This window comes from Podarcis pityusensis (assembly GCF_964106645.2).
Source record: "Podarcis pityusensis genome assembly, chromosome: 2".
Taxonomy (NCBI): Eukaryota; Metazoa; Chordata; class Lepidosauria; order Squamata; family Lacertidae; genus Podarcis; species Podarcis pityusensis.
Window position 1 is genome coordinate 5,481,559 of NC_138029.1, and position 21,591 is coordinate 5,503,149.

A 21,591-nucleotide genomic window follows, 5' to 3' on the forward strand; every position below is an offset into this window, starting at 1 on the left:
TATTCAAAAGCACTTAGCACCCACAATATACATTTATTTTTCATTGCTCTAGCCATCTTGATCAGAGGACTATGCCAACACTTCCTGCACACATATCCTGACAAGTACATATTAACCCTATTTGCTAACTTCTCTTCCTTGCCCACACAGGACCCAACTTGAGCTCTGAGTGAAGCTGAAATGTAGCTGGTAACACAAATCCTTTGGCGCAAAAATTACTTGGAGTTCATAAAGCTGTAAAGAAGGTAAAATGAACAAGAGACAAAGGCTGCTATCCTAATCCCACTTACCTGGGGGTAAACGGCATTGAATTCAGTGGGATTTACTTCTTGGTAGACATGGTCAGGATTGTGCTGCAAGTACCTAGCCCTGCTTTGTTCTCCTTTTCACTCCCCCCCCACCCCCACCGGACACTTATCTGAAATGGCAAAGTGCCCATTTTGGGGACACAGGAAGTAGACGACTTCCTAGGCTTTAAACGCAGTATTGGGGAACCTGTGACTCTCCTGCTGGATCAGGCCAAAGGCCCATCTGGTCCAGCATTCCTGTTCTCACAGTGGCCAACCAGATGCCTAAGGAAGGGCCACAAGCAGGACATGAGCGCAATAGCCGTCCATTCCAACAGCAGAGGCAGAACACAGCCATTATGGCTCATAGCCATTGATTGCCTTATCCTCCCTCCCTTGTCTAATCCTCTTTTAAAGCTCTCCAAGTTAGTGGCTGCCACTGCTTATTGGGGGAGCGTATTCCACAGTTTAGCTATGTGAAGAAGTATTTTCTTTTGTCTGTCCTGAACCTTCCAGCATTCAGCTTCACTGGATATCCGTGAGTTCTAGAGTTAAGAGAGAGGGAGAAAAACTTCTCTCTTTCAGGCTATCAGGATAATGGACATCAACAGATGCTATGAAGGGCACCAAAATGTATGTGCGTTGTATGTAAATGTGGGTGTCAGCTAAGCATGCTTTGGAGCCTGTTGATTCCTTGGTGTGCTTTGGCACATGTGATCAACTGTGAGTAAATGAGACTGAGGAAGTGGGCTATCTGCAAGCTTGCATGGTCTCTCATGAAAGCAAATGTTGAGTGCCTCCTCAGTGTGCAGGTGTGAAAGTAAGCCCCAGACACCATAACTGCACATGATAATGTGTGCACAAATAAACTTTGTCTGTGTTCCATGTGAGCAGGCAACAGGCTTTCATGAAATGAGTGCAATTGCACCAAGAGTATCAGGAGATTGCATACTACAAATGAGCTGACCCCACATTACAAGCCTAGTCATCAAACACTATCTGTAACTTTCTCAGCAACCCTAAATCCTGGCAATATCTCAGAGCAGGACAGGCTCAATTTATGTAGTACCCTCACTACCCTTGTGTCATTGTTCTCCAGTAATCTTGAATATTAGAAGGAGAAAACAGTCTTCTCTGTCATGCAAGGAATTGGACTTTCACTAAGGCAGATTCAGATGTACAAATAAGAGCTCCCAGACCATCTTCTGGGGCCTCTCTCCCGCCAAGAGATTCAGGAATTCCAGATGAACATGTGAGTGCATACCTCTGTGGAGAAGGTGCACATGTGGCCAGTTCAGATATTATAATGCAAGCATGGAAAAAGAAGAATGGGAGCATTACTTGTAAGCCCCTTTGTTGCTTTATTCTCATAGCATCCAAAGGGCTCGATTCAGCATGGACTCTTAGCCTTTCTGAGCCACCTCAAAGTGCACAAGGATCATAGAAACAGGCAATGCTCTTTTTCCATAACATGCAACTTTCCCACTTTGCTGTGTCACCTTGCATGCTCCCTCCCCCAGAAAGAAAGTCGTAGCACTGACCGTGTATAGAGAAATGCATGTATATACATGTTGTAAAGAAATTCAGTTGTCTAGAACATCTAGCCTCCCTCATAAGCGAGACCAGAAGGTGCCTAAAAGGGAACAATCTAAAAAGATTCAGTTTCACAACAGCAGGAAAATGGAAGAAAGGGATAATGGGAGAGGTATATCATTTCAACATAACTGGAGCTGATTAGCCCAACCGAGAAAACCAGGTCACTTCATTGGACGCTGACCCCACGTCCTGCAGCTTTATGCTAAAGTAGGTAAGCAGGCTACTGAGGGGTAGGGAAAGATAACATATATAGGCAAAACATAACAAAATCTAAGCAATCCAATAATGCTGGGAGTTGCACCACCACCAGCAAAGGGACAGCCATTTGCCTCCAAGTAAACACACACACACAAGCTTTGTGCCACCTGCAGGAGACAGCAGCAAATGCCACTTGTCTAGTCTGGCAGTCAATATGAACAATCAGTATCCACTTCCTTTGCAGACAGGAAGCAGAACAGCTTTGTCTGCATCCCAGCACCTCTGTGGCTTACATCATCAGTGGATTAACGGCTAAACACATTCTGGAATCTGCCACCACCACCAGAGTCCAAGAGGAGAGCCAAGGGCCCCCCTGCCCAAAGGTGACAAAATTATGTGCTCCTCGCCTTGTATCCTAGCTCAGAGATACAGGTCCTGGTGGAATATCTTCACTGGGAGCCACACAGGCACTCGCAGAACCCAGCTCCATTGCAGGGAGTCCTTGGTAGCTGGGAATCTCTTTCCAAAGAAACAACCTGGCCTTCGGCTCTGGCCATGAAACCCATAAATGCCAGGGCTGGGCCTCAGATCTCCTGCAGGAAGTCGACAGGGAAGAGCCCCACCTTGCGGCCAGTGTAGACTTTCACGTACCCATTCAGCTCCTCACCTTTCTGCACCACAATCTATTGCAGGATGAAGGAGGAAAGGGGAACAGGTAAGAATCAGAGCCAGATTGCTATGTCACATGCTATTATACCGTTGCCACCTCTCCCAGAGAGAGAGTGAAAACAGCCATTCCTCATTTCTGTAAGTCTGAATACCTTTAAAAGCAGCCACAGAGCACAGGTGTTGTCGTGGAGCTTAGAACCACCCAGATAAAGGCTTAAGACCCTGGATCTGGAGCATCCAGCTGGTGTCAAATTCTGTGCCTGGACTGTTGAGGCCACATAACTCCAGTGCTGAAAATCTTGCACTGGCCGTTCACACACTACCAGACCAGGTTCAAGATTTGTGTGTTCATGTGCAACTTGGGTCCAGGATACCTTAAGAAATGCCTGACTCCTTAGCTCCCTCAGATCTCCAGAAAAGTCACTGTTAGTGGTCCCCTATGGCTCGGATGCACAGCTTGTAAATACCAGGGTCCATGTGTTCAGTCTTGTGGACCCAATTTTGTGGATGAGATTAGATAGGCAATAAAGCTTAATAAATACGATACAGGTAACATGAAGTTGAAAACTACCTGTTGAACTTCCAGTGCCTCATGAGGACCTTTTGATTTCAGTAGGCATCTTAAACAACTTCTGATTGTACAGTTGGTTTTAAATTTCATGTTACCTCTATTGCATTTGTTAAGCTTTATTGTACAGTGTTTAGAGACTATTGTAATTAAGTGGTATATAAATTGACAAAACAAATATAAAAATCAAAGTCATGTTCAGTTTGGCCCTAGGAGACACTTGGGCTGGATTTAGAAAAGCGTTATTAACAATAAAGTTATATAACTCACAATGCAGTTTTCCATCATTGAAGGCTCGCTGCTCTACAGCGTCCTCTGGTGTCACATTTTTATAATGCATTTCTAATGTTATAACTGATGAGTGTAGTGTTAAGTGCCTATAGTGTTACAGTAAGTGCCTAAGCAATTGGATCTCATGGAAGAGAATATTCAACACTGGGGAAAGTGTCACAAAAGACACTTAAAGACTCATTTCAGTCTATTTGTCATGTCTGAATGATTCTAACATAGACCACGGGGGCGAGGGTGTGGAGAGACAGAAACGGGCAGAGAAGGGAGTCGTTTTTTCCGTTCAATGTACAGAGCTGGAAAATGCAAAACTGTTTTGAGCATCTGGTGTGAAATGGCCCAGTGTGTAAGGGCTGGTAGGGTTACTTCCTGTTTCTGGATCTGGTTTATGGGGCTAATAATGAGAAAGAGAAACAAGGTTGGAAGAGCCTCTTTCAGATGGAGAGCATGGAGAGAAGGGTAAGATAAGCTACTGACTGTTAGCAGTGTTTTTGCTATTAAGTGGCTGCCAGGGTGAAGGTTCTGATACCAGTGGTCAAAAGACCCCAAAAAACTATTCTGTAGCCATGCATGGGTTTTAAGACAGCATGGGAAATATTTGTTTTTGGGTGGATGGGTCATGAAACTTCAGAATGGCCTCTACAGGTCAGATGATTGAGCCACTATTTTCCTGCCTGCTACACAACATTTAATCCAAAATTATGCCACAGTCAGTTAGGAACACTCAATAATTTCATTTGGTCTGCATTTTTTAAAGGTAACCATCCCTGATTTGCAATTCCCAGATGGATATGCAGATTGGAGCCCAATTACCGTATTTTTCGCACCATAGGACGCACCGGACAATAGGACGCACTTTGTTTTAGAGGGGGGAGAACAAGAAAAAAAAATTCTCCCCCTCTCTGCCCAGCACCCCTTCAGTGAAGCGGCAGGAGGCGCTGCACAGAGAGGGGGAGAACTTTCCCCCTCTTGTTTTCCCGCTCTAAAACAAGGTGCCGTTTAAGGTGCGTTCAGGCGGCTACCTTGGAAGCCTGGAGAGCGAGAGGGGTCGGTGTGCACTGACCCCTCTCGCTCTCCAGGCTTCAGGTTCCTTTCGACCTGCTCTTTGGAGCTGGCGGGGGGAAGCCCACCACCAGCCCCAAAGAGCAGGTCAGGGAGCAGCGGAAAGGCGCAGCAGAGAGGCTCCTGCCATAGCCGCGCGTCACCTCTCCAGCCGGGAGAGGGTCGTGGGGCTATGGCGTCTTCGCTCCATAGGACGCACACACATTTCCCCTTCATTTTTGAAGGGGAAAAAGTGCGTCCTATAGAGCGAAAAATACGGTATCCTTTGGTTTTCAACACTTCTCTGAATTTTGCAGTAAGGTTCTTGACTCAGGAAATGTACAAAATGAATATAAAAATGCGTATTTGACATTAAATAATGTAAATTCCCATGTATGTGTTTTTGTTTTTAATGTAGAAATGCATAGAATGAACGTATGAATGTGAATATGTGAAACTGACTCAGATTGATTCATCCATTCCTACTGTAAGAGTGGCAGGCAGCAGGGAGATAGGGTGTTAATTGTGAAAGGATAAGAGTTGCCTCCAAGTTACTTACCTGATCCTTTTTTAGTGTGATCTGCCCAATCTCTTTGTTGCCCACAAAGGACCGCATCACTTTGTGTACCCGTTCTCCTGCACGTACCCGGATAATAAAGTTTGGTGGGAAGTATCCAATTTTATCGCCAATCTCTCCAATCTTCTTGCCCTAGAAGAGTGCCGCACATGGGGTTAAGGTGTAAAGAAGTCAAACCACCATAAAGCCACATTCTTCTGCTTGCCACTAATTAGGACAGTTCAAATGTATTTAAACATTTAAAGCAGCAGTGGGGAAAAGGGCAGGAGGTACAGGGCCCAGCACAAAAGTTCCAGGGTTTGGGAGCCCCTGGCAACATCCATAGTTAAACCAGTTTACATTTACCATGTGAACATGCCCTGACTAGCACTGAAGCGGTAGATAGAAGCCCATAACTCAGATATCAAGGGAGCCTGCAAGTCAACATCAAGGGGGATAGTTCTGAAACCACAACTGAGACAAGCCCCAAATAATGTTTGTGGCCCCACCACTTATTAAAGTTATTTTTCTTTTGTACATCCGTTCTAAGAGATCAAACACTTTCCCCTCAAATGACCAGATTTGACCCTGAAGCTGAAATACAAGTTATCTTCCGCTTGTTATGTATCTTCCCTGCCCCTCCATGGCACATCTCCTCAAGGCAGTCAGCTCCCTTTTCTTACCCGCCACCATTCTTCATTGGAGTCGTCAACAATGGCAATTTTGTCCCCCGGGCTGAAAGAGAATGAGTCTGGAGTTAAAATATCGCCACAAATGATGGTAAACCATACGTTCCAATTTGCCCACAGAAATTCTGGAGTCTTGGACAGGTTTATCTGTCCCCCAACCTAGGTACTTGACTAAGACCGGCCCAAACAAACCTCCCCTTTTATTGATACCACCACTCAGCAAAGCAAGGAAGTCATCAGTGAGCATGGGTAGTTGTCTAGCACTGCCATATTTATTCTTCTGCACCACACATCACAACAAGACCCAGTAGGTGGCCTTAGTGTGAAGGCATCAGCTGGGATATGTTTTGGGTGGGGCTCTGCTCTCCTCCCTATTTTTGCCCAAATCTGCACATGCGATGCCGTATTTTCATAGCACCCTGTTATGTACTGAGTTGAATAGGATCCAAAATGCAGCAGTCTGATTGGTCCTAAAAGAATAGGATTTAGAATGCAGTAGTCTGATTGGTCCTAGAACAATGCAGCAGTATGATTGGTCCGCAGGAGCCACCCAATCCAGCTCCAGGTGGAAGTGAATCCACAATCTGATTGGCCTACAGGAGAATCCCGGAATTAGCCAATCACGTGCAGCCCACTGTGTAAATAATGTATATAAAGCAGATATTGTGGGGGAACTTCCATTCCTCCTCACCACTATGAGCTGAATAAAGAGCATGAAATCCACTCTTGACTCTGAGTATATTTCACACCCCATGAGAAGCTGTTCTAAGATGGCTGTCAAGCTGTCAAGTCAAATCCCAGCATTCACCTCCCCATGTGGAATACTGTCATTCACTCAGGATTAGAGGTTCTTGAGGCAGAACCAAGTGTGTCACCTTGAGCTCTTTGGAGAAAAAGTGGCATATAAGTGTAATAATAAATTTTTTTTAAAAGGAAATCCTTCAGTGTGAAGTAAAACCTGACAATGGATCTTTTGGCTCAGCTCCTCAGTTCTAACTGTTCATTACATTTGCATCCCACCCTAAAGAATCAATGTGTGTTTACTGAGTTGAAGAGCTTTACTTTCCCCCTTCCAGCTGTGATCTTTCAGATGTTTTCCCCAGAATGGCAACGGTATATTACTGAGGAGAAACTGAGTTTACATTTTATTATTCCAGTGTCATCACCACCAAACCACTAGCTATAAAATTACTGCTCATTCAACTGGGAAAAGCAAACTTACCCATCACTATTGTTCCCTAGCACTAATATTATTTTCAGTGTCAGAAATGGAAACATGAGCTCAGAGACCAGGACGATAAGAATTTTGGAAAAGATTGGGAAATGTTTAATGTATATATAAAAAAGTATTGTTAATACATTGACAGGATTTTAAGAACACTTGTAATCTTAGATATACTATAGGATAAATTGGATGAATTTTTTATTTTTATTTTTTTTGAGTAATAATGATATGCATTTGGAAAGGAAAATTAAGGAATCGGGGGGGTGGAGGGAAGTCACAGGATTGAGGGAATCCTTAATTTTAGGTTTGAAATTGGTTTTACATACAATTGTGGGTGTGTGGGTGTTTGATAATATGGTTTTTGATATGGTTTTTTTAATTTTTGTATAGTTTGTTAAATTTCAACATTTATAAGCCACCAATGCCACCCAAGTCAGTGAACAAACTACAAATATTTTATTTGTTCGTTTGTTTTATTAAATGTCTACTCTGTCCTTCCTCCCAAAAGAACCTAGGGTGGCAGAAACATAATAATATTATAATTAACCTTTCAACCTTTTAAAAAATACATCCCCAACAATACATTAAAATATAATTCTGCCAGTATAAAAAACATTTCAAGAGCCAAAGCAATTAAACATCAATGCAACGGCAGCATGGCCAAAAATCCCATCAGTTAAAAGACATTGTAGAAGAGGTGCACTTTCAAAGTCTTTTTAAATACTGAAACTGAGGAGGACCAAGGTTACAGCCCTTGAGAGGAACTTTCACAAGGGAAGGAGCCACCACAGGGAAAGCCCTGTGCATAGTAGCTGCCAGTCTGACTGAATTGAAAGGAAGTTTCAATGAGTGTGGCCTCCAACACCAGTCTTGAAGCACTGGGTTCAAACCACCACTCAGCCATGAAGCTCACTGTGTGACCTTGGGCCAATCCCTACTTCTCAGGCCTAACCTGTGTCACACGGCTGTTGTGAAGGTAACATGTGGTCTCCTTGGAAGAAAGCCAGGATATAAAGGTAAACAAATATGTCTAGAGGCAGGTCCTTCAAATAACCTGGCTCCTCCAAGCCATTTAAGTTAGGGCTTTTAAAGTCAAACCCAATATTATGAATTGGGTCTGGAACTGCCCAACTGGTACAGAATCAGCATAGCATGTTTTGACTGTCTGGCTTCCATGAGCAAGCAAGCAAGCAGCCACATCCTGCGCCAAGTGAAATGGTTTATAGGTGACAGCCAGGAGTAACCTATAAGATCTAGATTCTGTTGGCATCAGGTTGGCTAAGGATATGAGAAATACAGTGGTGCCTCGCAAGACAAAATTAATCCGTTCCGCAAGTCTCTTCGTCTTGCGGTTTTTTCGTCTTGCGAAGCACGGCTATTAGCGGCTTAGCGGCTTAGCGGCTATTAGCGGCTTAGCGGCTATTAACGGCTTAGCGGCTTTAAGAAAAAGGAAACAAACTCGCAAGAACTCGCAAGACGTTTCATCTTGCGAAGCAAGCCCATAGGGAAATTCGTCTTGCGGAACGACTCAAAAAACGCAAAACCCTTTCGTCTAGCGAGTTTTTTGTCTTGCGAGGCATTCGTCTTGCGGGGCACCACTGTACAACCCAAACATTTCCATGCTGGGACTTGCCTCTGCAAGAAAGTGAATTCAAGATTATCTGAGCTTGGTAAACTCTGACCAACACATACAAATTCCAAACCACTTACTGAAAATCCAGGTCATCCTTCTCCAGAGCTTTGAAGCGATAGAGTGCAATGAAGTAGTGAGACTGCTGGAACCCTGGTTGCTGCTTCTTATTCTGTCCAAGGGAAGAAAGGAGCCCATCAAGACTTAAGCAGTGGAGTTTAGGAGATCATCGAGGAAACCCAAGGTCTCTTCAAGGTTCAAAAGGAATGGCCTATACAAACACTTCCCAAAATCCACCCTGCCCACAGAAGCTGGACAGTTGTGCATTGCAAAAAGAGTGATTTTTGCACCACCTAAAACAATGACTTCAGTGTGCATAAATGCAAATTTAGAAATAGTGACTATAAAGAGCAATACAATACATCTCATCGTAGTGGGGAAGACCAAAAGTGATTTGTGCGCCTGCTCAGTCTGCTCACCAGGTGCTGCGAACAGTTGATGGGCAACTTCCGTGCTTCTATTCTTTAGTTTTATGGTTCTTTATCTTGAAATGAGACTTGGACAGGCCTCAAACAGAGGACACCTTCCAAGAGAAGACTCTCCACTGAATTCAAAATACAGTGGTACCTCGGGTTAAGTACTTAATTCATTCTGGAGGTCCGTACTTAACCTAAAACTGTTCTTAACCTGAAGCACCACTTTAGCTAATGGGGCCTCCTGCTGCTGCCGCACCGCCAGAGCACGATTTCTGTTCTCATCCTGAAGCAAAGTTCTTAACCTGAAGCACTATTTCTGGGTTAGCGGAGGCTGTAACCTGAAGTGTATGTAACCTGAAGCATATGTAACCTGAGGTACCACTGTAAAGGAATGTGTCCTGTGAAGTAGGACACAGAGCCACCTCCCCAACTGCCAGATCTTCAGTGGTGCACAATAACTGCCCCAGAGAGTTCAAGCAGCTCCTTGCAAGCAGGAAGAACCAGCCCCAGGCAGCCATGTAAACTGGCCTCCTCACAGTGCTATATACTCTGTCCCTGTCCATTTTTTAAAAAGTATTTCCATAGCAGCCTTAAGTTAAAAAGCCTCCAGGACAATTTGCAACAATAAATAAAAACCACAGGAAAATCAGGAAAAGGCAATGCAGGAACAGCAGATATCAGAAGGTGGGGAAGATAAACCAGGAGATTTCTGGCTGTGGAGGAGGAGGCTTGTGGGTTGGTGTGGACGTGCATCATCTCAGTGCTGCTGGCATCTCACTTCAGGAAGGGCACACATTACACCCCCACCTCCCAAAGGGAGGAAAGGGGCAGGCAGAGTCAGATACCTTATCATCAGGGGCATTCTTCTCAGCCTTCTGTGCTTCTGGATTTCCTGGACACAAAAAGAAAAAACCCAGCATTCAGATAGGGGCATAAGTAGGGAGAGAAGGAGATAAAAGAAGAGTGAAACTCAAATTTGTCCACTCCCCAGGCATCACTACACTCTCTCCTGGTTGAGTTTTCAGGGCCGAAAAATGAGGAATCTATATAGTGAATCTCTTCAAATCACCATTGTTGCTTTTACTATGTTTATTACCCTTACGTACAAGATTGCAGCAGTTCCCAGTTTAGTTCTCTGTGCATTTTATTCACCCCTGCCTGCCTTTCCATGTTCTCTCTCTCTCCCTCCCCCCTCTCTACTAGACACCAGTACAAGGAAGACAGCAACTCTCACTAGTATTACAGGTGCCAAGGTCGGCGCCTCCATGAGAAGAGGTGAAGCAATTTGCCTCAGGTGGCAGAGCCGCCCCACTCCAGTATGGCCGCAGCCAGGAGCAAGGATGCTGCTGCAGTGGCAGTGCAGGAGTGGTGGCAGGGGCAGGAAGCGTCAGGGAGACAGCAGCAGGGCGCTTTGCCCACAGTGTCAAAACATCCTGCACCCCCCCTTGACAGGTGCAGCTGACTGCCATAACTGCAACAGCCATTCAGTCAAAGGAGAAGAAGCAGAACATTAGGTCCTGCTTCTTCTTCTTTACTTTCCTGTTCTTCCTTCAGTGCCGCAAGGCAGCAGCACCAGTCTATCCACTCCTGGGCTAGTAAGGAGAGGGAAATGGTGGCCCTCCATTAGGGGTGGGCTGCTGGGTCAATTTTGGTTTCTCTCACTTTGTCATTTTTCCAGTCTTCAGTTTTCCATATTTCTATGTTAATTGCAATTTATTTATTCTGAAAAGTAATTCATCAGATTTTAGTGTGAATTCCTTCTAACAGACATAATATAATGCATTTTGAATGTTATCTTCTCTAATACAGTGGTACCTCGGGTTACAGACGCTTTAGGTTACAGACTCGCTAACCCAGAAATAGTACCTCGGGTTAAGAACTTTGCTTCAGGATCAGAACAGAAATCGTGCTCCGGCGGCGCAACGGTAGCGGGAGGCCCCATTAGCTTAAGTGGTACCTCAGGTTAAGAACGGACCTACGGAACGAATTAAGTACGTAACCCGAGGTACCACTGTATATGCATTTTTTGCACTTTCCCCAAATATATGATTATTTTTTTTAACTCATTACTTGGTTAGAGAACTGCATTGTAAATTTGAAGGACTCTAGATTTCAAAGTTTGGCTGTATTTTGGTTCACAAATTATCTTGGAGTTTGCATTTACATGTGAACTGATTCAATTTTTTTGCCCCATCCTTAAGGGACGGAGCGAGGGAAAGAGAGAGAGAGAGAGAGAGAGAGAGAGAGAGAGAGAGAGAGAGATGTCCCTGCAGGACACCTGTTCCTGTTAGCATTGCCTCGAGGAAGACACAGACAGCAGCCACTTTCTCTGGAGCCTCATGCAAACCCACTGGCGGAGGAAGAGGAGTACGGGGGGGAGCGCAGCGCCCTCGGCAGCGCAATCCCAGTGGGGTGCTATCGCGGCTGTCCCCCTGCCAGCGCTGAGCGCCCCACCTGCTCTCCGCGACTGCATACACCCACCCACCCGTGTGCCCACTCTTCCAATTCATCAGAACGACAAATAAACAAACTGTCCATTTATAGTCTTGTTTGAAATTTTATGCATTCTACCCCTAAAGATGTCTGTCCGTGTTTTCCTACTCCAAGAGTGCCCTTGGCTGACCTGCAAAGAGAATCCAGCTTATCCCAGTGTTTATGGCAGTGTCAGAAGGCCCAGGAAATAAAACCTGGCACAAGTTCCAAAAGGGTTTGGAAGAATGCCACCCTCCATAATAATCACTAGGCAATATTGTCCCAAATACTCAATATGTCATTCCCTTGGAACCTAAGACTTGTTAAAGATGAGTTCACCAACATTTGAATTGAATATATATTAGGTAAACAAGAGCAAGGGCTAACTAAAATGATTAAAATTATGCAGGAAGTTAACCCAACTTCTGCACCAAGACGAGCTGGATATCTCCATCTACATAAATTATGTAAAGCAAACTGGCACACATTTGTTAATTTTGCATCATTCATTCTACAGGTAAAGTGGCACTAAAGGAAAGTTCTGAAGTCCAACTCTTCAGAAATCCCGATAAGACTCCTTCTGGTATGGTGAAGGGGAGGATGCAAAAAGTCCCCAACATATCCATATAGAACTGGGGATGTATACTGTCTGAAATTCTATAAAGTTTCAGACTTTCTAAAGCTTTAGACTTTCCAGGGCTCAGTCAATGCAGACAATACTAAATTAGATGGCGCAATGGACCAACTCGGTATAAGGCAGCTGTTGTTCCTATATCTCAGCCCATATATTTTCAAGCTTCTTTTTGCACACATAGAGTGTGGGATGCTGCTCTTAAAATCAAATCCAAGATTCTCAATATGCCAAACTATTTAATCTATAATATAATATTATAGATTATGGCTGAATCTAGACACATCAAAAAAGCGTTTCAGGAATCCCCTCTCTACACACAGCACCCCGCCAGGGGTATTGCATACCAAATGTGGCATCATCAATAGCATCCCCACCAGATCTTGTTCAGACACATATACCATATTTTTCCGTGTATAAGACTAGGTTTTTTCCCTAAAAAAATAATGTCAAAAATTAGGGGGTGTCTTATACACAGATATATCTCCCCCCATTTTCTTAAATCTGAGTCCCCCAAAATAGGGGACGTCTTATACATGGGGGCATCTTATAGACGGAAAAATACGGTATATTATTATTAATCTTATGGCCCATAACATAGATACAGAATAAAATACAGACTCATATAGACAACCCCCTAGGGAAGGGAGACTGAAGTGTTATTTGTTTAGTCATGGGTATGTTGATCTTTGATTCGTATGACTACTGAAAGAAACTTTGCCATGGCCACTGTGATATCGTTGGACTTGTCGTCCAGAAGATATCTGATATAGTAGGCTTCGGATTGACCCGGCCGATTTGCCAATAGTGGTTTAATCAATAGGTCCCTTGCTTGATCATATTGTACGTAATGCAATAAAATATGCCTCATTCAGTTGAGTATATACGGTACAGTGGTACCTCGGGTTAAGTAAATTCGTTCTGGAGGTCTGTTCTTAACCTGAAACTGTTCTTAACCTGAAGCACCACTTTAGCTAATGGGGCCTCCCGCTGCTCGATTTCTGTTCTCATCCTGAAGCAAAGTTCTTAACCCGAGGTATTATTTCTGGGTTAGCGGAGTCTGTAACCTGAAGCGTATGTATCCTGAAGCGTCTGTAACCAGAGGTACCACTGTATATGGAAGAAGGTGTTTCATTAGACACCTAGGCCCTGGAGTCCTATATGGCTCTCTATGTCCACATTTGTATGTACTGTATGATACAGCGTGGCTAGGTTTCATTTATGGTGATAAATTTCCACAACCCCTTTTTATTATTGTTCATCTGGTCTCTTCTAGAATTGGTCTACCTGAGTTCTAGATCTAACAAATAAGCCTTTGGACTGCAAAGTCTTTGAAGAGCAGGGTTGTTCCAAGGTCTGGCACTTACCTGCCTCAGGTTGGCCACCCTCGTTTTTAGGGGCCTCTGTTTCCTCCTCCATCATAGCAGCCAATGGCTAGAAAGCAGCATGGGAAATGTATCAGAAGGCATCAGCTTTGTTGCAGTTGACTAGAATGAAGCATCCTCACTAACTGAGGCTGCACAAGACTCAGAGTTGGGGCACACAGCAGGGAATTCTGGGCTATGTGAAACTAGGCAAGGCCTCAGGAGCTTCTGGTAGATATTTCCAAGACAATGTGCATAGGAGCATGAAGAGGATAAGGAAAGAATCTCAATTTGTGGGTGGTTTATACAGGTCTCCAGAGAAGGATCTGGGGAGACAGGGTTGCCAACTCACAGCCAACCTCAAGCTGCTATATCCTTAAGTCTTCCAAGGCTGGGAAAAATGGTTAAGTATCATCTTCCCTGCTAAAGAGCTGAAGAAGTCAGATTTACCTACCCCGTCTATTGTCCAAGAACACAGCTATTCTTTACATTAATTAATGCAGTAGGAATGATGTACCGGTAATTCGTATTTGCACATGCATAATTAAATGTTGACAGGTCTGCTGCATTTTGTGCTATGTTTTTAATGTAAACGAAATCATGCATTAAATATTATATTTAAGATTTTTAATGTGTATTATGTGTTAGATGTTAGCATTATAAGATATTTTGCATATTTCATAAATCTACTTGTAAAACATATTACTATTGCTATTGGCTGCTACTGGCAACAGCGGTTTATGGGCACAACTCCTCTTCCCCATATTGTAGCTCTCTTACCCATGGTCTCGCTTTACAACATTGCACATTTATCTGCCCCACAGAAGCAGCAGCAGCAGATGTGGACAAGAAAATGTCTACACTGTGGGATCTGATAAACTCTTCCTCAAGGTTATGGTTGGAAAGGGGGAGCTAAGCTGCACAGCTGATATTTTTAGCAGACTCCTGGCAGAATGCTTGAGAAAGAGGGATGCAGCCTTCCGGCGGGCTGGATAAGTTAAATGTATAGCAACAAGGAAGGGGAGTGGGGTGAGGAAGAGGTCTGAAATACTGCAAGCCACATTAACCCTTTAATTATTTTATTGTAAAGCCATTAACCCTTTAATTAAGAGCTAATTTAGTCCTGATTCCATCACTCCTATCTGGAGGGCACTTGCCATGGCTGCTATGGTTACGAGACGATGATATGATACCCTCCTGTGTCATGATTGTTTCCCCACACCATCTCCCTTACGTTCTTTTTGTCATCCTGCCCTTTCTTGCGCTCTTTGTTTGCCATGACAACACCTGTCCGCAGCGTCTCAAACACAGGGTCACTTCGGTTTGCTGTGGAGTGAAAAGCAACAGCAACAAAATTAGGCTGCTGTTTGTGGCAATGGAAGCCCACCTTTGGAATGGGTAGAGGCTTGCAGCAGGTTACTTACCACCCGAAAGTTGTTCTGCACCGTATAATGGAGAGCTGTAAGCACGGCGGAAACCTGGGGGCTGCAGGGCAAAAGAAGAGTGTGACGCACAAGTGAAAGGGAGAACCCAGCCTCATCCAAAACTAAGGAAGAAGGACAACTCTTTCCTAAATACGCTGCCAGCAGACCAGCTTATCCTCAGAGAGGCAGGAACATCAATTTTTGGAAATATTTTCACCAGTTGCAGAAAAAGCCTCTGGTGATTCTTTGGGGACTACTGTGGAAGGGGCAAAACAGTTGGCCCAACCTGGGGCCCCCCAGGTATTGTTGGACTACATCCCTGAAGTAAATATTATGAACAGCTTGATTGAATGCAGTTTTCTTTTTCTTAACTTTTTAAAATTGCTTTTCAGATATATACCAACAGAAGAACGAAATACAACTCCCACCCTAGAGGAACAAGAATCTATCTCATGGATTAAAAAAACACACTTCTATAATACCGCTAAGATGCTGATGGTTCCACATCAATATAAAATGGTTTTTCTACATTTTCAAAAGCAATTATTGCAATATTCTCTGTCCTTGTAATTTTTTTTTTAATGTCATCAAACTCAACACTATACCAGATCCATGCTTCTAATGACAGCACGCAGACACAAATTCTTCCTGTTTTAGCTCGATTTACTCAAGCTGCAAGCACTAAACTGCCCAGGAACACAAAAGTATTTTGAGCATACAAATTCTGTTATGTTCCCTATTTAAAGCAATCAAAGAAATTTCTCAGTTGTCAAATTAGCATGTCTCTTTGGGGAAGATTTTATCTCCATGCCAAAACATTTCCCACCCTCCAGCTTATGGTGGCCAAAGCAACCTCTGAAGTTGGCGGCCCAAGCCTAAGGCACATGGCATATCATGTTAAGTGGCAGGAAGCTGGAACTTGGGCAATGGGGCCAGGCAGGGAATACTTACAATCTTGCCAAAGCAGCGCTGGAACTCCACATAGTGTTGGCAGCTGTGGTGGATGTGGGTTTTGCAGTTCTTGCAACGCAGGCCGTATTTGTTATTGACTACAGTAGGAAAAAAAACAATCTGTTGGGGGCAATTTGGGCTGTAAGAGCCAACCCCCTGCCAACCGTGCCCCCCACCCTTGCAACTCCTGCAGACCAAATCATGAATTGGGAACCTGAGGTCTTCCCAGTGTCACTGGACTATAACTACCATTGTCCCTGGCCACACTTTGGCCACGTTGCCTGGGGCTGATGGGAGGTGGAGTCCAGCAACATCTGAAGGGCAAAATGTTTTCCTCATCCCTGGACTAAACTCGAGGTGTCCGCAGCATGCTCATGTCCTTTAACATGGGCCTGTCCAATCACATGTAAGACAAGATGGAAGGTGCCATTTCCCCCAATTGGTCTCACTTCAGTATAGAGCCCAGCTTGTGGGTGGGTATGTGTGGATGAGCGGGGAAACTTCAACACTCCCTGAGTGTGTACCCTTTTGGGACTTTGAATCACGCTGCATCAAGAGCTGTCAGGGCAGAAATCCTCAGTTCTGTGTGCAACTGCCCCATGTGGTGAGAACTGCAGCTTGGACCATTTTCTTGCCAGTGAAGTAGCCTCAGGCTCTGGACTGGCCCTGCTTCCCCCCCCCCCCCCCGGCTGGCTATTGGGCTCTTCCAGGCAGGCAGGCCTATAAAAAGGGCTCCTGGTTGGTCTGAGACCTTGCCTAAGCAGCAATTCCTTTCTGGCTCTGGTACCCGTGGATCATTTCTTGCAGCTTAGCTTTGACACATTCCCTCCTTATCTGTCTTACACATCTGTGTACATGATATTTTTTTGGGGGGGAGGGGCTGCATTTAAAACCAGTGTTTTCTTCCGCACTTGTGTTGGTCTTAAGATTGCCAGTGTCTGCTTTCAAAATACTGGAACTTATAACTGCCTCTGAGCAGATGCAGAGTGGCTTTCCTTTATAAAGGAAGCCAGCTAGATACCACTTTTGAAAGGACCAGAAAAGGCTGGATAGGAAGGGCATATCAGTGAAACATCAATTGCATTTGTGGGTGGGTCTGGCAACTGGCCAAGAGGCTGATTGGTGTCATATGGGACACCAATTGTGCTGGAAGAAATTATCAATGAGCAAACCCTTTTGCATCTCATGTGAATATCACAAGTCCTCACCTCATAAGAGAGAGCTGCATTATTTATTCCCTTTCCAGTCATAGGTATACGTGTCATGATATGAAGGGAGAAGATGACAGATGGATCATGTTGCAAATTCCCCAACCCCCAGTTCTTTCAAAATTGGGAAGGAGCTATGACTATTAACTTCATTCCCTCCCTCCCTGTTGCATTACAGTTCTCTTGAAGCGGCTCCAGTCACTATGTACTCACTACAGCATAATAGGAAAGAGAGATGTGGGCTTTACCTTCTCAACTTTAAAATGGCCACCTTGGATGATGAAAACTCATCTCTGACTCAGTGACATTTTTTATATATTTTTATATATTTTGGAAAGTTGTTCATCCATTCACTATGCACTGCTTAAGATAAAGATAAAGATAAAGATAAAGGTAAAGGACCCCTGACAGTAAAGTCCAGTCGTGAACGACTCTGGGGTTGCGGCGCTCATCTCACTTTACTGGCTGAGGGAGCCGATGTTTGTCCACAGACAGTTTTTCCAGGTCATGTGGCCAGCACGACTAAGCCGCTTCTGGCAAACCAGAGCAGTGCACGGAAAAGCAGTTTACCTTCCCGCCGGAGCAGTACCTATTAATCTACCTGCACTTTGACGTGCTTTCAAACTGCTAGGTTGCCAGGAGCTGGGACCAAGCAATGGGAGCTCACCCAATTGCAGGGATTCGAACCGCCGACCTTCTGATCGACAAGCCCTAGGCTCAGTGGTTTAGACCACAGTGCCACCCGCGTCCCAACTGCTTAAGATAAGGTAGCCAAATTGGACACCATTTTGAAACAAGTTGGTGGACTGAAACTTTCACAATGGCACTATTTTAACACTGCTTTCAAAACTGTACTGGTTTCTTAGAATTCCCAAGCAATGTTGGGTATAAGGCTGCTAGTTATATATATGTGAGCCACCATCATATCCAGCATTTAGCCCAGGCTTCCTCAAACTTAGCCCTCCAGATGTTTTTGGCCTACAGCTCCCATGATCTCTAGGTAGCAGGACCAGTGGTCAGGGATGATGGGAATTGTAGTCTCAAAACATCTGGAGGGCTGAGTTTGTGGAAGCCTGATTTAGCCACACAATCCATACCTTCTCCCATCTGCACCTTCACTTCATCTTCATGACTCACCATCTCCCTGAAGCACATGCCTTCCCCATTCCCCCCATCCCCCTTCACTCCCTCTCCTTTACCCATTATGGTTGCTACCATTTTACAGACAGGACTCATGTGCCCAAGTTGGCCATGCGTCCTGATTTATAGGGGGCAGTTTATTATTTGGATGCCAGTCCTCTAGGTGTCCTCTTGGACTGATAAGCTGAAGCCTTGAAGCCGCCCATCAAGAGTTTGCAGCGCTCACCACTAGGACAAGATGCATTGCATTTCTATTTATAGTAATTCTTTCCAAACTTGCATCTATGCATATTTATCAAATATGCAAATTAGTGTTCTTTTTGTGTGGTGCACAATGTTTGGCAATGCATAACTGCCCATCTTATGTTTGTCTTTAACATGACAGACGGACATTCAGCAGTGAAACTTCCTCCCCCCACAACCAGAGAGGTGCGGAGAGAGAAAAAGCCATGCTTGTCAGACTTCTGCCTGTTATGCCATTGCCAAAGGCCCAAGCACCCTGCCAATAGAGGGACCACCACCATTCCCCCTGCAGTTCAACCCCCTCAGGTAGGACTCACGGACAATCATGCGGGCACAGACGTCGCAAAACTTGGGTTTTTTGAAGTAATGATCCTTGAATTTGTGAGGTCTGTCGTTCACTGGTTTCTCTGGCTCAGGTGGTGGCTCAGGCTCCTCCTCCTCTTCATCCTCTTCCTCCTCCTCATAGATGTAGTAGATGGGTCCTCCAGAGGGGCTGACCAGCTCCCCATTGGCCTGTGGTTCCTCTGGGGCAGGCTCCTCATTGGGCTTGCGTTGGAAAAGCTGCTTTAGCCGCTGCAGCTGAAGGTCCAGGATGGGGTGGGAGGGCAGGGTGGGATGGGGGGTGGTGGACAATCAGCACTTGATAGATGCCAACAGGGAACCTTGGCAACCAGCGCCATTGGCATGCACGCTCCAAACTTGTCCATGAGTAGCTCAAAAATGAGGCAAAGTGATGGTGGGGGGAGACCCATGGCACCCCTTGGGTCTTTGGCAAACACAGGGGAAGAGAACCCTGGATTGCAGGTAATGCAAACAAATGTCCAGTGAACATATAGAAGCAGCATGGTGGCAGCCATACAACTGCATGGAGACTGGACCACAGAGCTCACTCATTTGCACATCGTGGCTTTTCCTTGCACCACCCACAAACTGATGGTCTGCAGTGGCAGAAAACATCCAATGGCCACATCTCAGGGGGTGGAAGCCACGTCACAGAAACAATTTGCATTGTGGAACTCTCTCCATGCAATGGCATTCTAAGCATGACTAGCAACTAATTAAAGATAGTTTCTGTTTTAGTGGATTAATTATCTGCTTTTTAGCTATTAACTGATTAATAATAATTATTCTAAAAGCAGGTATATAGTTTCAAGTGCTTCACATATACTCATTGCAGCAATCCTTTTCCACAGCCTTCTAGGGCAGAGCAGTACCATATTGCATATGGGGGGGGGGAGTGAAGCTTAGAGGCATCAGTCTGCTTTCTGGGTCTGTGGGCAAAAGGTAGATTTCAAGTTGAGCAGGGGGTGGGAGTGCTTGTTGACTCGGTCTGATTTTCTAAACAAACAACACAACAGGAATAACTTCGGAGTAAATATGCACAGGATTACACTATAAGAAATGTGATTTATTTGGGGGATGTGCTTTAAACATACCGTATTTTTTGCTCTATAAGACTCACTTTTTCCCACCTAAAAAGTAAGGGGAAATGTGTGTGCATCTTATGGAGTGAATGCAGGCTGCGCAGCTATCACAGAAGCCAGAACAGCAAGAGGGATTGCTGCTTTCACTGCGCAGCGATCCCTCTTGCTGTTCTGGCTTCTGAGATTCAGAATATTTTTTTTCTTGTTTTCCTCCTCCAAAAACTAGGTGCATCTTGTGGTCTGGTGCGTCTTATAGAGCGAAAAATACGGTAGTTTAAATGACTTGTGTATATGCAGCCCAAGTTATTGTAGGTGTGCTCTCACTTATGGCTTATGTATGTGGTACGGAAGCTGTACTACCCAGGACAGGATGGGGTTGTGCAGGGTTGTTAAGGCAGCAGAGAGCATTGTTGGCTGCCCACTCTCCACCTTAGAGCAGATTTATGCCACAAGGTGCCATAGGAAGGCACTGGACATAGTAAAAGATCCATCGCATCCTGGTCACTGTCTCTTCGAGCTCTTGCCGTCGGGACGGAGATACAAGACGATGAAGACAAGAACGAGCCGTCTTAAGAACAGCTTCTTCTCCAGAGCGATCTCGGCCCTGAATGGGAAGCCCGGACTTTGAAAGTCATCTAATCTCCCTTGCTGTATTATACTGTATTGATTAATTAGTGTTTTTATGGAGCAGTCAAGTAATTTCGTTGTCCCCGAAGGGGGCAATGACAATAAAGATATTATTATTATTATTATTATTATTATTATTATTATTATTATTAAATTGCTAATAATGCAAATTAAATTTTAAGTCCATGTGCCTATGACAAAAAAACTCAAAAGGTATCACTGGGCGAAAGATCCCTGCACTGCAGGGGGTGGACAAGATGACCCTCATGGTCCCTTCTGACTCTACGATTCTGTGATTCTAAACCTGCTCTTGGGTGGATGGGGAGAATAGATATCAAAAGATATGCTAGCTTACAATTTAACAACAAAGAAAAGAAAAAACCATCTAATCTTTTAATTATCATCTTCTGTTGCAGAAACATAGCAGAAGCAAGACAGCCTCAAAAAAGTAAAGGTCCCTACCTTTGCAGCCTTGCTTATTTATAACGGGCCCATACCAATTAGTCAACTAATTTTTGGGGTCATTAATGTACTGCTTAACACTTGCATTCCTAACTTTAAATAGCCAAACCCATCACTGATGCTTTGTGTGCCTTTCACTTAAGGTGCACCCCCCCCCCAATATATATTATTTCAGCCGTCAAGCTGGTATAGTAAGTGCACTTGCCACCCTTTTGTGGCATATAGAATTTTAATGCAGAATCAAAAACTTACAGGAAGCTACCTCTGCCTGTTTTATCTTTACTCGTATTAGGAATGTAGGTCCCATTTCCTGAAGTTCCCAGCACTGGTCGTAGAAGCCAGCACAGCACCACATGGATTGGTTGGAACAGTGGCGATGTCATCAACCCACTCCACAATTTCCTCCCACTGATGCTGCTTTT

The 21,591-nt window shown here is 44.5% G+C and overlaps 1 protein-coding gene across 4 annotated transcripts in view; it reads right to left on the reverse strand.

The window, feature by feature from the left end:
* Positions 1 to 1,606: 1,606 nt before the first annotated feature.
* The window catches only part of STAC3 (SH3 and cysteine rich domain 3), a 30,620-nt gene continuing 10,635 nt past the window's right edge, over positions 1,607 to 21,591 (reverse strand). For 2 of the 4 annotated variants that reach the window (XM_080990353.1, XM_080990354.1), the window contains exons 3-12: positions 18,974 to 19,202; positions 16,066 to 16,163; positions 15,115 to 15,175; positions 14,925 to 15,016; positions 13,694 to 13,760; positions 10,069 to 10,115; positions 8,828 to 8,919; positions 5,887 to 5,938; positions 5,207 to 5,356; positions 1,607 to 2,764 (exon numbers count right to left, since the gene is read on the reverse strand). In XM_080990353.1, coding sequence (XP_080846479.1) covers positions 2,666 to 2,764; positions 5,207 to 5,356; positions 5,887 to 5,938; positions 8,828 to 8,919; positions 10,069 to 10,115; positions 13,694 to 13,760; positions 14,925 to 15,016; positions 15,115 to 15,175; positions 16,066 to 16,163; positions 18,974 to 19,202 — 987 coding nt within the window. In that variant the 3' untranslated portion in view covers positions 1,607 to 2,665. Of the gene's footprint in view, positions 2,765 to 5,206; positions 5,357 to 5,886; positions 5,939 to 8,827; positions 8,920 to 10,068; positions 10,116 to 13,693; positions 13,761 to 14,924; positions 15,017 to 15,114; positions 15,176 to 16,065; positions 16,164 to 18,973; positions 19,236 to 21,591 lie in introns of all 4 variants that reach the window. The other 2 variants (XM_080990351.1, XM_080990352.1) reach the window with 1 other exon arrangement.